Source organism: Perissodus microlepis, chromosome 1 (assembly GCF_051167445.1).
Source record: "Perissodus microlepis isolate ML-2025 ecotype Zambia chromosome 1, ASM5116744v1, whole genome shotgun sequence".
NCBI lineage: Eukaryota > Metazoa > Chordata > Actinopteri > Cichliformes > Cichlidae > Perissodus > Perissodus microlepis.
In genome coordinates this window covers 34,399,023-34,416,817 of record NC_140461.1, presented here as the reverse complement: position 1 = coordinate 34,416,817, position 17,795 = coordinate 34,399,023, and the positions used below count along the sequence as shown (strand labels likewise).

General features: G+C 39.7%; 1 protein-coding gene across 7 annotated transcripts in view; it reads right to left on the bottom strand.

The window, feature by feature from the left end:
* The window catches only part of LOC146394152 (C-myc promoter-binding protein-like), an 85,436-nt gene that overhangs the window by 30,610 nt on the left and 37,031 nt on the right, over positions 1-17,795 (bottom strand). For 4 of the 7 annotated variants that reach the window (XM_084910821.1, XM_084910912.1, XM_084911053.1 and 1 more), the window contains exons 6-15: positions 17,047-17,333; positions 16,538-16,604; positions 16,248-16,306; positions 14,216-14,360; positions 12,780-12,955; positions 12,258-12,358; positions 11,272-11,487; positions 7,544-7,689; positions 7,258-7,296; positions 1,411-1,544 (exon numbers count right to left, since the gene is read on the bottom strand). In XM_084910821.1, the coding sequence (XP_084766947.1) occupies positions 1,411-1,544; positions 7,258-7,296; positions 7,544-7,689; positions 11,272-11,487; positions 12,258-12,358; positions 12,780-12,955; positions 14,216-14,360; positions 16,248-16,306; positions 16,538-16,604; positions 17,047-17,333 (1,370 nt within the window). The remainder of the gene's footprint in view (positions 1-1,410; positions 1,545-7,257; positions 7,297-7,543; positions 7,690-11,271; positions 11,488-12,257; positions 12,359-12,779; positions 12,956-14,215; positions 14,361-16,247; positions 16,307-16,537; positions 16,605-17,046; positions 17,334-17,795) is intronic. The other 3 variants (XM_084910983.1, XM_084911209.1, XM_084911248.1) reach the window with 1 other exon arrangement.

Genomic DNA, 17,795 nt, shown 5'->3' with positions numbered 1-17,795 from the left:
GCAGAATACAAATATTCAGCTCCACACGGTCCAGCAGCAGAGTTCAGTCTTGGTCCTCACTTTGACAGCTCAACTCCTGCTGGTCCTCAGTCAGCTATTGAAAAGAAAGAACTAACCAAATTGAAACTTAATCTATTATTCAGATTTTTCCCTGCTGTTAGCTGTGAGAATTTCCAGTTCATCTCAAGGAAGGACATCTAGTAGGAGGATTGTACTCAGCAGCATATTTGTATGTCTTTCCAAATTTAAAACAAATATCACTCGTCATTTGTGCACAACATTCGACTTTGTTATTCAAAAATGTCATGCAAACAAAAACATGCAGACATCACAGAATGAAACTAGAACAAAATACTATATAGACCATGTGAACAATTACTAGGCAAGTGAAAGATTCATTTTACTATGGAACAAATCCAGTCCTCTCAGTCAAGCCAAATTGTTAATAAACCTAAAAACCAGAATGTTTAACAAAGGAAATGTTACACACTCCTTTGTTTAAAACCCAAATTTTCCCGTCGTACTTGTTTATTTTCATTTTGTATAGGAAAGATAACACATTTAATTAGCAAAGATAACATAGGCAGTCAGCCTATGGATGAAAGATGACTGCCATCAGCCTTTCATCCATAATCTGTCAACTTTTTTGTGCAGCAGCAGCCACAACCTGCCAAATGCTTAAAGAGGTATACTGTCTTCCCTGTTTGTAAATCTTAAGCTGCAGGAGGGCTAACAAGGAAGAGGGCCGTGTCATTATTATCATTTTTGAGACCTTTACTGGGTAGCCAAGTGCTGGAGTACTTGAGTACATATGATGGTGCATTGAAATGCATGAAAACAATAGTCTTATTAAATGCTGCCAACTTTTTTCTGTACCACTGCTTGAAGAAAGTATCCTTTAGGATCTGGCAATAGGTTTGGGAGTTTATTTTAAGTCCATCTTCAATGGTGCAACTAGCTCATCCTTGATAATAGCAGCCCAAACCAGTGCACCTCCTCCACTTTGACTCTTAGTACCCTTTAACCATTCGTGATCGAGTTATGATCCCATCTATCTGGTCCATCAAGAGTCACTCTCGTTTCATCTGTCCATAAAGCCTTTGAAAAATGTGTCTTCAGATATTTCTTTGCCCAATCTTAACATTTCTAACTTGTGTTCAGTGGTGATCGTGTTTCAGCCTTCCTTACATCGGTCATGTCCTTGAGCAATGAACATCTCGTAATTCTGGACACTCCAGGTAGATTGCAGTTCTGGAGTACAGTGGTACTAGAGGATAATGGCTTCTTGGTAGCGTCACGTTTAATCCTTAAGTCTCTTCCAGTTAATTTGCATCTATTCTATCTATCTATCTATGCACCCCCATTCCTCCATTGGAAATGTAACTGTACTTCCATAAGTACAGTTTGTACCTGTAGCATAGTGGATGCTCCTCTCCCTCGGGCAGAGGAGGCAGCTCTGGAGGCGTGATGAAGACTGTGTGCTCACTACGCTGGGATTCATCAATCTCTATAAGCCGGGTCTCCTCCGGCCTGTCGCTGTCCACCTGCAGAAAAGAAAACACAAACATGAAGGAATGTGTGCAGGTCGTGAGACTGTGACCTGTCATCTATGACACCTGAAGGCAGTATGAAGCACCCCGTCTGACAGATCGGAAATTCCATATAGATCTTGATGTTGTGGCCTATAATAAGTCTTAGCAAACATATCTTTGCCCAGTATTATTCCAAAACAGCTGATCCTGTTGGCAGGATTGTTACAGAATGAGTGTCAGAGCTGAGGAATGATGACAAAGAGTGACCTAGATTTCACTGCTTCCCTTTCCTTGCTTTTTTAAAGGATTATTTTTATACTTACGTTTCATTAGCAAACTGTTTAATGGCAGAACACAATATGACATCTGAGTGGAAAGTATCATCAGAATTGTTGTTATAATCATTACAACATACCAGAAGGGACTAAAAAAAAACTATAATTACTGTTAGTGGTTTAAATGCCTCATTTCATGACATTCAATGTCATTTTAGCCCATTAAGAAGCTGCTCTTCAACTAAGTTGAGAGTCTAAGGATAGAGGTTGTAATGTAAAGTACAGATTTTGAAGCCTTGTGTGTCTTAATATAACAAGGATATAAAAATAAAACTGATTTAATGTGACTTTGTTAAGTATTGCTGTTCTTGTTCAATTGTATGTCTGTTGTATTAGTGAGCAAATCCACTGAGAGTCTCAAATTCCTTGCTTGGCCAAAAAAGCTGATTTTGAAGTAAACAATGCTTTGAAAGTTTGAAAACTTGGAAGCTAGTTAAACACTGACATTTTTTCCCTCCTCATCTTTTCCATGTGTTTTTACTGTTTTCCATTTGGCTGAGGTCAGTGTCACTACAGCTATCATGAGCTGATACCTGGACCCTACAGAGATTGCACAGGCAGTTTAACTCCTCCAGCATGGCACATCGATACCTGCCAAGGTTTTCTGCCTATCCCAGCACAGTCTCAAGACTCCAGTGCTGGGACAGTTAATCAAGGAGAGCTGGACAGGGCCGTAGGAGGTCCTTAACCCATCAGCACGACTAGTATCTGCTCCTTAGTGCATGAGGGAACGGGATAAGCACTCCCAGAGTCCTACAAAAGGGACCTCCAGCAGGCACGTGATGTGAATGCTTCTGAGAAAACAATCAGAAACAGATATGACGTTCATAAGGGTGGCCTAAGGACCCAGTGTTCTCACTGCCCAGCAGTGACCTAACTGGCATTTGTCATAGAATACCAGAATTGCCAAGTCTACCACTGGTGCCCTGTGCTTTTCAAAGATGAGAGCCTGAGCACATGTGACAGGTGTGAAAAGGTCTAGTGAAGCCGTGGAGAACATATGTTGTCTGTAACATAGTTCAGGTGATGGGTCAGTGACGGTCTGGGGAGGCATATCCATGGAGGGAATCACAGACCTCTACAGGCTATGCAATGGCACCTGACTGCCATTAAGTACTGGGGTAAAATCCTTGGACCCATTGTCAGACCCAATACCCAATACTTTTGAGTATCAGCAAAATTGACTAACCTGCTGAATCATTTTTCACTTTTGGGGTATCCTTAAATTCAGCCCTCTGCAGTTTGTTAATTTCTATTTCTATCGAACAATGTGGCATCCTTTCATTACTAACACGTTACTCAGTCCATATCAATTCCATATTGTGTAGAAGCTTTATAATATGGACTAAATATTGTGTTCGCAAAATAGAATGGACAGATGGATGCACAGACAACCCAGAAGGCTGTGGGCGCAGAAGCTCAATAAATACAGAGTAAAGATCACTGGTGTTGTCTGAAAAGATACAGAGAAACAACCGCAGCTCCCACACAACAAGGACATAAACTCAGTCAACACCCTCTCCTCTTATATATATATATCAACGGACACTGGAACAACTTTTCTGTGCAAGCCATCACCTGGAACAACAGTTAGTTCAGTAGCTTTCTATTCAGTAACACTGCAACTCAATTTACAACTCTTACAGGGTTAACTGAACTTAGAGTCAACGTCTGTTGTGGTCTGTGTCTGGATTTGTCTGACATAAATGGTTTAAAGTAAAAAAAGATGAGGCAGAAAAAACAGGTCATTTGTCGATTCTTAATGTTCGCCTTGAGGCAGCTGCATCGTTGCAAGCGGCAAGTTGATTTGGCTGAAGTTATTCCCCATTTCAAAGTGAATACAAAAAAACATATTTCTATGAAATTTGATTATTTTGGGATTGTGTTAATGCATTCACTATCTACATATATACTACCTTCTTTTTCTTTGAACAAATTTTTCATAGCATACTTCAGCCTTGGAAGACCAACTGATTTATTAATATACAAGGACCATGATCAGTTTGATTTACACATTGAAAGATGAGCATATCATGCCACAGTCAGCTTAAGGTATAAACTGGCTCTATAGAATCTCTCATAATGGTTTGTCCCACTGTCAGTCTGTTTGGCTCAGATACATAGCAAGGAGACTACACTCAGCATTTGGTGTTATGTTATTGTAAGGTTGAGTTTCCAAGACCATATCTACAACCGTATCTCTTTGTCGAATGATAAAAGATTATAGGTGCCCACTGATGGGGAAAAAAAGGTGTTCTGATTTTTATTAATGAGGCCAGAAACAAATCTATGTGGGCAAATGAAACAACAGCATAATGGTCCTCATTTATCATTTTCATCAGTGACATTTGGAGTTAGTGCAAAGATTTTACTACAGCCATGCTGGTAGGGCAGACAGATAAGACTAAGTGAATCTTAAATCAGAGGGTCTGAGCTTTATGGTGGATTTAAAACACCCAGTGTCACAGAGGGAAGCATCGTAAATTGAGAAGTGCTTAATGACAGGCTTTGGCGCTACAGGCAATGATTTTCTTCAAGCTGGAAAGAAGGGAGGTGAAGCACTTGCTTAAAGTTCATAATTTAGTCCAGTTATTCAGATGGTAATTAAAGTTTGATAACAACCTCAGTCAAAGCAGTGGAGTGTGGGAGTGTCTCTTCCTTAGTGCTGTCTAAAGAAGGCTTTCATTATTCTTCTTTTGTCCATTAAAGAACATCAGAGGCCAACATGATTTTCTGTGCTGCTTCTATGGGCACATTTTAAAACACAGGAGTAAAAGCAGGAGCTGTCAGATTTTCAAGGGTTTCTACGAACCCCCTTAGGTAAGATGTAGATGAGAGAGTTTGGTAAGAGTATAGCGACAAACCCAGTGGAGAGGGTTTTTAGGATTTTATATTGCTTTGTACAATAGCAATGCTGCTAGCGTTAGCCATGTTGCTAACCATGATTAGCAATACAAGTCAGAGCATCAGTGTTCCCTGCCAAGCAGCTATCCAAACACATCACCACCCAGAAAGCAGAACTTGTACTTATCCAATTCACATCCAAATTATACTAACTCTGTGAAAAGCCAAGAAGTGTATTTTCCCAAAATGTCAAACAACTTCCTTTAAATAAACACTCTGTGACTTCGATGTGGCACCATGCTCCCAAGAGGTTCTTTCCGTCCATATTTTGGATATTTTGAAATTCTGCTGTGAACTGTTTCCAGCTATAAAACAACACATTCAGGTGGCAGGAAATCGGGGTATTATAAAAACTACTAGGAGTACGTATTTGCAGACACACTCCACATTCAAAAAGTAACATTAGTTTTTACCAAAACCCTGAACAGTTTCAAATTCACTGAGAGCTCTCTAATTAGGGCATATGGACAAATGTTGCAATGTGATGAATAGATGAGAAATTTAGAAAAAACTGATTTATCAATCTCTACATCAGCAGTGCTTCTTTAATAATGTGTATACCTTTTAAAGAGTTACTGTTACCGAGGTCTTAATACTGTATGTTTTTGTATAGAATCCCATGACTCTTTGTTTGATATTATCTTACTTGCATAATTACTACTAGTGTTTTTGTCTTTTGGATTTAATTAGTTTTGCTGCTACAGCAAACATCTTGCCCTCAGGGATGTGTAGACTTTAACCTTATCTTCGTGTATGGGACTCCTGTGTGTGGGCTGAGAGATGCACTGCGTTTTGTCTCCTAGAGAGTAGATAACGTCATCCACATTGCCACAGTGCAGAGACAGTTTGAGGGATTTAATCGCCCGTAGAAGTGACGCACAGGCTGCATCAGGAAACACAGGCTCCAGTGCAGGTCTGGGAAAACAGGGAGGGGAGGATGTGGATCCTGGCCTCTGTATTCACTTCCATTTTGTCTCAATTACAGCCAGAGCACACACACACAATGCAAGGACAGCAAAGACTATTTCAAAGTCAGTTATAAATGTCACCTGCAAAAACCAGTGACCCAAAGATGCGACTTAGGAAGCAAAGCGGTTTGGTAGTCTTTAAAACAGCAAACACACAAAACTGAACGTTCTGCACACAAATATGGTCTGATACAGGGACACACCCCATGAGCACATGAGGTCAACCTACTCAAAGTGCTCCCAATGGAAAAAAGGAGATGGACTGAGAGCAACTCCGAGTCTTCACACTGTCACACGAAAAAATGTGAGCCTAGGGGAAGAGCAAAAAACTAACTTCAAGCTCTGTTAGCGCTTCAGAAATCACTGAAGCGCTAAAAACCCTTACTCACTAGACTCATGAAAAATTGAAGGAAGAAATCTTCGCAGAAAACTGCACACATGGATTTTCCATGATACGGTGCATTCACTATCTCGGGACAAATTGCTGTGGCAGCAAATTTAATGTGGATGTGGGAGAATTTTCATTAAAAATAGAGAATGTGTAAAAAGGCTCTACAGCTTAGATCATAAGGAACTAATTTAAATGACACAAGAATACGTGGGCGGGATAACATGAAAGCTTAAATCATATCTGTATGGCTGGAGGGTTTTCTAAGAGCATTGAGACAAAGCTGTTTCCAATTATGACTCAAAATAATTTGGTTACATTATGAGTATCATGTAGTAGGTTTGGGCCATATTTCAGTCACAGGGTATGCAGAGGTATTTAGAGATCTGGTTGCTACGATTTTGAGCACCATCATTACATTGATGGATCTCAATTAGACTGGTATGGAGTTGTTGTATTGAGAGCATGTATTGTAGTGCAGCAGTAGCTACTGATGTATCATTCAAGTGAGCGCAGAGAGCTGTTAAAATACAACTCCAAACAGTAAACATATTCTACTTTAACAATACATTGTGAAATTTTTCACTAAAGAAGCTAAAACATCCAATTTGGACATGCCCCTAGAATTTCCTGATCAGTTTAAATTAAAACTTGTACCATCAACTAGTCAAAAAGTAAAAACTATCCAGAGTGCGGCTAATGTTGGCAGTGCTAGCACCAACAGCCTTCTTTCTTTGGAAAGACAGGAAAGTGAACATGATGTTGCACAATAAGCTGTAATACCATTTAGAATAGCTACAGAGCCAAATGTTATCTACTGCAGGTTTTTTTTAATCCTATTTCTGATGACAGTGAAGGCAGCAAAGGTTTATTGTCTGTCTGCTAATTCCTCAAATCCATTGCTACAATGACTTCTATCTAAGCTTTTAGGGGTTCTGTTCATTTGCTGGTTGTTTTTTTGTGGGTTTTTTTTACACACCATCATCACACACCATGAACCCTGTTGAAATATCAGGAAGTAATAAGAGTATGAAAAAGTAAAGACCACCCAAGCTTACCATACACCATGCACAATTCCTCTATCTGGAAACAAAATGTTCCAGGATAGGTGAGAATAAAAATAGACTTACCTTGCCTCCTTTATCTGCACCCCGCTCTGAATTGTAAAGCTGTTCACAAGTGGAGGCAGAAAGGAAGAGAGAAAAGGAAACTCAAGAAGGTTTGGTTGAAGACAAGTGAAGTGACACAGAGAAGAGGGAAATCTGCTAACACTACTGTAAGTGGAACACAGTGGGGGTCCACTGAGAAAAAAAATGCCAGAAAAGAAAAGGGCTTTTTTTTCCACCCTCTACTGCATCAAAATGAATATGTATGCATGTGATATAGCATTCTCTTGTATAAAATAAAAAAGCTCACTTTATCCACACAGTCGTCAAAGAAGGCCAGGCTGGCGTCTTTGTCGCTGACAAAGGAGCACTCTTCGATAAAGCGGATGAACATCTGGGTCTTCGTCATTAGGGAGTAGAACTTCTGGTGTGAGCGGTCGCGGCTCTTCAAGAACCCTGAGGGGAGAAACATAGATGAGTTATTAAACATGGTAGTAACCTTACTTTGCTGAGCTCTAACATGTCAGTGTAATAACTGAAAGATGATTTGAGATTACAGTGGGTTTACCTTTAGAGAAGATCTCACTCTAACTTCTGAAAAATGGTGAGCAGTCACAAGAATAATTTAAAGACTTCTTCAAAAGGTGTGTGAGTGTGTGGTTAAAGAACCCATTATTCTAGAACAAGCTGTATGTATACTGCATCCATTTGTCTTGGTTTGGATAATGCAAGCCACAATGTTGTTAGTGTAATGGCCAATACGGGATGTGCAACAACGTGGTGAAAAACTTCCATAATAGATGCTGAAAGCTTCTAATAAGTCACAGAGTAATAAGTCACTGCTGTTATGAGACTCAGAATAGGATGGATGGTTTCTGGCTCACAGCACGGATGTGGAAGCCAAACACTTCCTCCAGTTGATAAATATTTTAATCATGACACCGGCCACTTGCAATTTGGGCTTGTTCAGGTCAGTTTCAGGGTAGCCTCACGATACCATTCTCTATGTCCTTCACTACATTTTAAAACATTGGCCTTAAAAATTAGTCCACTTACCGATTACTTAAAAAAAAACAACAACAAAATCTTTAATGCATTTCAAACTTTTGCTTTTTTGCTTTGTGCTGTCACCGAAATGCACTTTGGATCTGACAATCTGAGGGCCAAATAATTATGTTTATTTCGTTCACATTTCTTCCAGTGACCTTAAAAATGCAGTCCAGTTATTTTTGACCTGAGTCATGACTTCAAAACAACAACAGGGTAGACCCAAAAAAGTTGATTCTTTTCATCTGGACGTAGCGTTTTCAGTTGGAGAAATGTTTCATCATTCACCTGAGTGACTTTTTCATACACATACATTTGCATAATGACTGAAACTAGCACCACTGGTGAACAGTGGGCTGTGAGGTCAGTTGTCATGACCATTGATCAACAACCACTGACCATTGATCGGTTTTGAAGGGATTTCCTAACCTGGATGATTAAACAAGGATTAAGAAAACAATAGGTAGTATCGTCAAAATAATAAAATAATTTCTATGAAATAAAGCGCCACATACTAAATGTCTAAATGCCCCTTGTCTGTACTAGAAAAACTTCCGACCAGTAAGTACGCTGAAATAAAATCAACAAGCAGCCTACAAGGCTTTAGTGCTCTCTGGTTCAGGATTACGTTAGGCCCGTAGAGAACAAAAGGAGGTTGAAATGTCTCAAAAGCAGCAGGAAAAGAGCAAGGATTAAAGTTCATTAATGCTCATCAGAGAAAGACAAATATTTTAGAACACCTCTAAAACAGAGTGCCATCAGCACACTGAGCTTGGTGATACCATTTTAAAGAAAATGGATTGACTAGCAGGTGGTGCTTGTATATGTGTTCATCTGTTATTTAGAAAATAACCTGAACTGAAGTAAAAGTTTGTTTTTTTAAATTTACCATCTGCTTTGCAAATTTGAAAAATCAGAGTAAAAAGGAACACAGCTGCAGCGTGTGTGTAAAAATGTCATAGACACAGATGTTGATTCATATCATCATATTAACATACTTAGTAATATTTTATTGTTGTGGATATTAAGTAAAAAGTGGTCAGGAGTTCAAATGTGATGTACGAGCTGTTACATATTTCTTTGAGTTATTATGTAATATACTGCAGCTTTTCCTGTTTGCTGTATCACATATTTCAGACAGGACGCAGCCTTGGCTCCAGCTATTCTCCAGTGGAGCAGGCTTATCACCCCAACTCACTTCAACTGTGATGCAAAGCAGCTTTCATGGGCTCAGACCCACAGGCAGGATGACAACCCTCTGGAGCTCAGAAGCTGCAGTGTTAACTGACTAACCTTTAGTTTGCAAGCAGCCTCGACCCTTCAACCCGAGCATCTCCTCAAAGCCTAGCCTTCCTGCCCAAACAGCTTCTCTGTGTATTTACTTGGAGGTGGAAATGGACACTTACGAAAGCTCATGTATTAAACAACGCCATCTGTGCTAGAGGCAGGCCAGCTGTCGAGAAGAAGGTGCGACAGATGATGTGGTCTTAGCTTAAATATTCAGAACGTCATTAGCACTAATCATGCATTGTGACTGTACAACTAGGACTAGATAATGATGAAAAAGTAGAGCAAAGTTAACTTTTGATGGTGGCTGACATTCTGCACACCACATTGGATGTTAACAGCCTCAGCTCTGTTGGTCAATTGTCAAGTCAGTTCCCTAGAGCTCTTAGTTCTAAGAAGGCTCTTGTTGGTTGGTCTAGATTCTCAAATTAAAATGACTCAGTAAGTCTCCACTAACTCATTAAATATCCTTGAGATTAGCCAATAGCCATGCTAATAAAATCAATGGGGAAGGCATTGAGAAATACACAATAAATCTTCTTCCCCACACCCTCAAAAAAAATCTGACAAAATTAATAGAGCTAATCTGTCAGGATATGTCACACAATTTTCTGACTTTTTCCAGAAAGAAACTAAAATAATAGTATCAGCATTATTTTCTCCAAGAGCTCAGGCTGGCTTCTGTTTCAAATCGTCAACATTATGGACGTCAGCGGTCAGCAGACAGGTAACACAGCAAGTGTATAAATCCTTCTGTAAAATGTGGTTAGTGCACTATTGTCAGAGTGATTGGCTCACAATGCGTAACACGCAACAAACTTCTACTAGTTTCAATTAGGGAATCTGGGTGGAAAAGTCTAATTAGATTCTTTATTACTCCACATATTACTAACAAATTTCAGCGGCATCAGCAACAATATTGGAGACAGTGTGGTCACTTAAAGACCAATCACTCTCATATCTTCTGGACATGTACACAATTGACACCATTATGGGACAGTATATTCAAGTTAATGGATGACATCATGGCTTATGCCACCCCTAAGGAACCCAAGACCTTCCTACTGGGTCTGCTACCCAGAGATTTGATACCAAAAAAAGACAGATACATTTTTAAAATTCTGTTGACTGCAACTAGAAAGGCCATAACAAGGAATTGGATTAGCAGAGCAAGTGCTAGAGATTATAGAAGAAATACACTTGATCGAGAGACTGACTTACTTTCTACGACTCAAAGGACATCTTTTTCCACAACATTGGACTAAATGGCACAACTACAAGCAAAGGCTTGAAGACTGTTATTTAATCCAGTCTATACCTCTTTATTTGTAAGATTCTTGAATAGTGCCCCAATTTGTTCCATTTATATTTTTGATATATTTTTGTTACGTTTTTGTTGCTATGGAAAATTAGAAATAGAAAGTTTAAAAAAATGTGGTGAGTGCAGAAAAGTACCATAAGGTTCAGGCGATGTTAAAGAATGAAGGTGGTCATACCAAATATTGACTTCCAAGCTGATTAGAATTAAAGAAACTCTGTTTTGCCCAGTTCTGTACCTCTGAGACTTTTCATGTTTCTGTGCGAGGAATATGAAGAGGCCAGTGGGGTGAGGACACCAGCTAATTCATCCAGTCTGTTTCCTCTGCACATGGAGAGCTGTCGAGAGTTCAAGCTACATGTGGACACTGACATTATTCCTAATACCTTGCAAGTCAAAGAGTGAGCTAGCGTCTGTGGCTTTCTCTGAAGGCGCTTGAGTGATGGGGCGCAAGAAGGAGCGGTAGCCCTTCAGAATTGCTGCCATGAAGCGCAGAAAGGCTTCCTGGATCTCTAGCTCCAGTGTGTGGAGACTCTTCCCACAGCTCAACTCTGACGAATCGCTCATGCTCAGCTCCAGCAGCCCATCTGGTCGGTACTGACCTGAAGCAGGAGGAAAATACATTTTAGCAGCTGACAGCACATATCAGGATCTTTAGGCTAATGTCAACATAAAGGGTAAATCACTACTTTCAGCTGAGCCAGCTGCATCATTTGCATTTTGATGAAGTGGTTCTGATCTAAGTGCATGTGTTGAAAGGTTTGTGCACAGCTGCAGTATTCCAGTAAGTAATCCTACTGTGAATGAGGATTAGTATTACATAGTTACATTTTTTTTAATCCTTAGTTGATATCCTTATTTAGAGACTTCCAACAGGGTTAAATGTCTCAACTACAACCTCTGGCATGCATATCAATATTCAGCACTTGTGGCAGTTACTGGCTAGATTTTCAACTTCACTGAATTAGAAAATTAAATTATTCAGATTCCTACAGCTCAAGAAGCAGCAGGTTTCATGTTCACTCAGTGGGTGTGCTTCCTCAAACGCGCAAAAAGTTTATAACAATACAGTGAGCCCCACACCAGAGCAGACGGATAATTAGGAGATTATTCTTTGATGGGATTATTGCTGGCTTTCAGATTTGAATGGAGAGCTGGACAAAGGAAAGTGAATGGAGAGCAAATTGTAAAGGCAACACAATCAGTGACTACAGATGATAAAAATAAAAGAGCGTGCAATGTGGAGACCTTAGTTAGACCCTAATTATGATTGAAAGTGATCTTTACCATAAAAACATCCAGAAATGAACTAAATAAACGCCAACACTGGATGCAGTTTTACAATAATTTGCCCCACCGCTTCAGCACTCACCATCAACAAGCTGCTGGTAGAGATTATTCAGCACATTCATTAGGTTTTTACAAGCTTTCTTTGGCAGAATCTTCCATGTGAGGGCTCGCTTATCTTCATGGCTAGAAAAGCAGAAACATACACTGAGGCCAACATCAACATGAGCAGTGGTTAGGCCAAGAGGGATTTCAGACCACCCCAACGTTGTCTGGCTGGTAATAAGGCCAAAAATGATGCGAACCATTACTGACCTTACCTGGCACGCTAGAAAATTGCATTCTCGTCATATTAAAACAAGTCTGACACTACAAAAATAACCATTTCCACCCAATCTCTGGCCTGATGTCTAAAGTTAGAACTCATGAGCCAGCAGCTATGCTGTCTGAAAAATAGAGGGACCAAAGGATGTTGAGCTTATAGCTTACAAGGTGCTGTATGGATCGCTGTATAGAACAATGAACACGGTGAAGATTAAGCTCAGCAAAATTCACTTTCTTACCTAAATACCTACAGCTGTGGGAAGGTTTTAAGGATTGTGCTTACTGGAAGATGGTGTTTGTGTCCAGGTCCACGCAACTGACATCCGGAGGGGGATCATAAAGATCAAAGTAGCGAGAGTCCACGCCTACAATGAACGGACAGGGGGCACTCAACACATCAGCCAACGCCAGGGGGCACAGAGGAATATACGGGCAGGGCCAGTGGAACGGAAAAATCATCTGAGGAGGGTGAAAAAGAGCACAAGAGCAGAAAAACCAGACAGACCTCCTTCAGTGAATTTCCAGTTAACACAGGACTGAGCTATAGTGCACGTGGTCAGATTCACAGTATAGCTGAGCCGTGTATAGGATTAAAACAAAACGTGAACACCATCTGCAGTGTTAAGAAAATGTTTGTGACCCCCCACCCCCTCCCTTCTCTATCTCCTTTGACCTCCTCGTCCAGGTGTAACAACAGAATTACGGTGGATACAGGACATTCCACATTTCGTTTGGATTAAGGTCCAGACTTTGGCTTCATCATTCTAAAGCATTATGTTTAACTGTTCTTTGGTACTTGTATGCTTTGGATCATTGGCTCTCCTCATTACCCACAGATGTCCTGAAAATGGAAATTTGAAATAAATGACAATTTGTGTGCTGGTATAATTCTTAATTTTTTCTTAATTTTTTCCATCAGTGATGACAAGTATTTCTATGACACCACCCCAATGTTTCACAGATGGAAAAAGGCTCCCATCCAGGAATGCTGATTATTCCTTTCTCCAAACATAATGCTTCTCATTTGAAATAAAAACAATCTCCATCCACAAAAACACTGGTTCAACAGCTTGCTGGCTTGTCCTGACTTGTCCATGTTCTAAAGAGAAGTTGTGTTCTCCTTGCATCCCTTTACTTCAAATTGCTGTTGTTTAGTATTATCTCGTTGGGGGAAACACGGAGTTAACTTCTGTGAAAGAGCCCTTTAGGTCCTGGGAAGTTACCCGGAGTTCTTTCATAGTCATTCAGACTTTAACATGACATTTTCCTTGAGTGATTTCTGTTGGTTGACCCCTCCTGTGGAAAATAAGTATAGGTGGTTCTATGTCATGTTTAGCATCACAAATTTTTAATGTCAAGGTCAGGCTTGGATAAATCCACACTCTTAAAAGTAGGACACCCACTCACACCTGCTTGTCATCCTATTGACTGAAAACACCTCTATCTAATTTCACCTTCAAATTTACTGCTCATCTTAGCAGTTCACTTTTCCTATCACGGAAAAGTCAGTGGCCAACTATATATTTCTATGACTGGATTTGAAGGTTTTCTTTTTTACCCACAACAATGTTTTATTGTATTTATAGAGATATATAGAAAGGGGTTCACAAACGTTTTCTTGCAATTGTAAATGCTGCCATTCATTTAAGTATAAAACAAGAAGGCAGTGAAACTAAGAGGAGATAGAGCACTCTATGACAGCTGAATGGAGTTACTTACAGACACGAGAGCCTCAGTAACACTGGTCAGTACGGCCGGTCGTAGTGAATGGATCAGGATCTTATGTTCAGTGACAGCAAACACCAGCAAGGTGACAGCGTTCTCTGGCCCAAGGTTGTGGAGCAGTGTGGAAAATCGACCACCACTAAATAAATAAATATATAAATGATTTTCTTTTAAATTGTTTCTTTTAAAATCTATTGTATATATTTTTTGAAAGAAAGGCTTTAGGTTTCTCAAACAACTCTAATATTTATAATATAAGGCGAGTTCAGACCTGATTATATAAACTTGGCACAGAAAGTAAGGGAAATTTGGATTTGGTGGATTATTTATTTATTGTAACAACAATTCTTGGAGAAAAAAATGTGGTACCTGGACAAACTTCAAATGTTGATTTTTAAGTAACCTAAGGTAAATACAACTGCAATAAAAATGTTCAAAAGTTAAAGTAATACTCAGCCATGGAAAATTAAGGTAACTGATACCAATAGTACACCTTCAACTAGAACAGGGAAGGCCATTAAAGATGTTGAAGTGCTTCTAATGTTCAAAATATTAAAATGACCATTTGAGTAGAACCATGAAAGTCAAAACATGATCTGGAAGAACAGAAAAAAAATTCAGATATGGCATTTCTGCTCATCAGAAAAACAAAAACACCCATATCACTGCAATGGTGGTGCATCATGCAACTGTGACGCTTTGATACACAAATGCAGTCTTGCAGTCCAAATATGAAGAGTGTTCAAAAGGAACAGTACCTGCAACCTCATTACAAATGTCTAAAGTCTGCAAAGTAACATCTGGATCAGCCAAAGTCATTTTGAAAACAAGTGCAGTGGACAGATGAAGGTCACACAGAGCTGTCTGGCAACAATCACCATGATTTTTAGAAATAAAGTGAAGCCGCGCCTAATTTAACAAAAACTTTAGATTGGAAACATATTTTCGTTTGGAGCTGTTGGGGATTCAGGGGCAAAGGAGAATCTGCATGAATAGACAAAAACAGGTACAAACTAACAAACCCTACCCAAAAGAAAGTAAGAGCATTGGGTATGAACCCACATTTTTTCTATAAATATTTGTGTGGTCTCAGAATTTTACAATCTCAGTTTAAACTGAGACATTTTACTATTGCATGAAAAAGATTTAATTTTTCATGCAGTTTTATTTAATTTGATGGGACCAACATGCCTCAAAAACTTTGAGACACAGACAATAAAAGGCTGGGAATTTAAGTGGTCATTAAAAAAACAGCTGTGAGAACATTTTGCACCTAATGAGTGTCACTGGCAACAGGCCAGGAACACGACTGTATGAAAACAAGAGGATCTCAGGCAGCACTGTGGGCATAACAGGGCATGACATGTTTCTGTCATGGAAATCACTGCATGGACTCAAGAACACTTCCAGAAGTCATTGTGCCATCCGCAAATACAGGTTAAAGCTCTATCATGCAAAGAAGAAGCCCTATGTGAAGATGATCCAGGAACAGAGCTTTCTTCTCTGGACCAAAGCTCATTTAAAATGTAATGAGGCAAAGTGTAAAACTGTTCTGGGGTCAGATTATATCAGTGTGTTCAGTTTGAAAGCCTGCATCTCTGATGATATACAGGTGCATTAGTACCTCTAGAACTGACACTTGCACATGTGGAAAGTTGCTATCAATGCTGAGAGGTATTTACAGGTGGCAGCTTTTTCAGGGAAGCCCTTGAATATTTTAGCAAGACGGTGCTACTGCATCTATTACATCAGCATAACTTACATGCAGTCCAGACCTTTCACCATTTAAAAAAAGCTGGAAGCAAAAATCCTGTATCAGACAAAAATGGGATGCTACACAGCAGTAAATATGACCCTGTTGCAAATTTTTGGGACATGCTGGTGCAATTTTTTTCTTACAAACTGTACATTTTGTCAATTCAAAAATTTGATATGTTTTCTAACTGATGTTTTACACATATTTCTTTAGATCTGACACCAAAACTAACATTTAGCACAAAGAAACTTTGAGCACAGCTGCTCTTACCTGAGCGGTAATGGAGAAGAGACCGGCTGGCTCAGCATCAGGCTGTCATGAGGAGAAAGCTAAAGAAAAGCTGGAAAATGAGATAAAACCAACCACGCAAAAAAAGTCTGCACTGAATCATTTAAATGTTCATCCATAATGAAGGACCAAAAACGGTGCACCCCTGCGGGTGAACTAACACCTTCAGAAATCAACTCATTCTTCAGCAAGATGTAGGTTAAACATTCTAGCCTGCATTAAATGCAATAAGCATCACAAAGAACCATTTCACTCTTGCAGTTAAAACATACCTGCACAAGGATGCGAGGCCTCTGAGAGGAAGGGAAGGGAACTTTGTGCATGAAGTGGGAGATGTGCCTGGAATGAAGAAAAATGAGTGGAACATAAGGCCAAATATGCCAGCAGTAGGCAGCAGAATAATCCATCTGTTCAACCAGTAATGAGCAGGAGTGAAATACACAAAGCATGACTCTTCTGTTACACATTACCTTACCAGCAGAATTACAAGTATGTATCTGACCGAACACAATTTCTGTTCCCTTTTTTCTTCCTCCATGTGAGAAAAAAATAAATTTTCTCTTTTTCAACTCTAACATCAGGAAAAACAGGTCCAGGTTCAGACACAATTAAAACTAAACTAATGACATATCTCAGCGTGACACCATGTAGCAAACTGCCAAAGAAAAGAGTTATATTTCCACAACCCAATCATTGTAGTCGCTAGGACACTAAATAATAACATGTTCAGCAACCAGAGCATACAATTGTTAAATGAAGAGAGAAAACACAGAGTACCCACTTCTCAATGGGCAGGGCATGAGGGCCTGAGATGGAGTAGCGATAGAGGAATGTGAGGAACTTGCGGAAAGCGTCGAAGAAGGGCCAGTGAGAGAGCAGGCAGATACACTTGTTGGTGTAGACTGAGCGCGGGCTGCCGTTTGCGGTGCTGCTGGTGCCAGCGGCCATACAGCTGGAGGGAGAGGGTTTGTGTGGGTTGGGGATCAGGAGACCCAGCTGGGAGAGCTGCTGATCGGTCAGGCACTCCTGTGGGTAGGGCTCATAGAACTGAATGGCAGCACCGTAAACCTGGTAGACGAGAAGAAAAAAAACACAGGAAACCAGAAACAGTCTAAATACTTATATACCTCTGTGATGTGATAATGCCACAGTCAGACACTTTTCTTGGTTTAGATTTGCTTTTGAAAAGGATGCAAAAAAAGATTTTTGTAAATAATAATTGATCTGCCAGTGTTTCTGTGACTGGTTAATAAACTAAAAGAAAAAAAATCATGTCATTTGCAATTTTACATGCCCAACTTCACATCTTAAAATTACTTGCTTTATCTATCTGACAGCCTAAACTCAAAGATTTCATTTACGCAATTCAGTCAGTGCTCATTGCAAATGTTGCAAATGAAAATCAACTAAAACCCATCAACCTATCAAAATAGTTCCCAACCACTTTATGCTAATCAGCCAATTAGTTCTGATAAGCCAATCATTTTCTTTAGTATCTCCTTCTCTCTCACTCACACACGCAGACATACT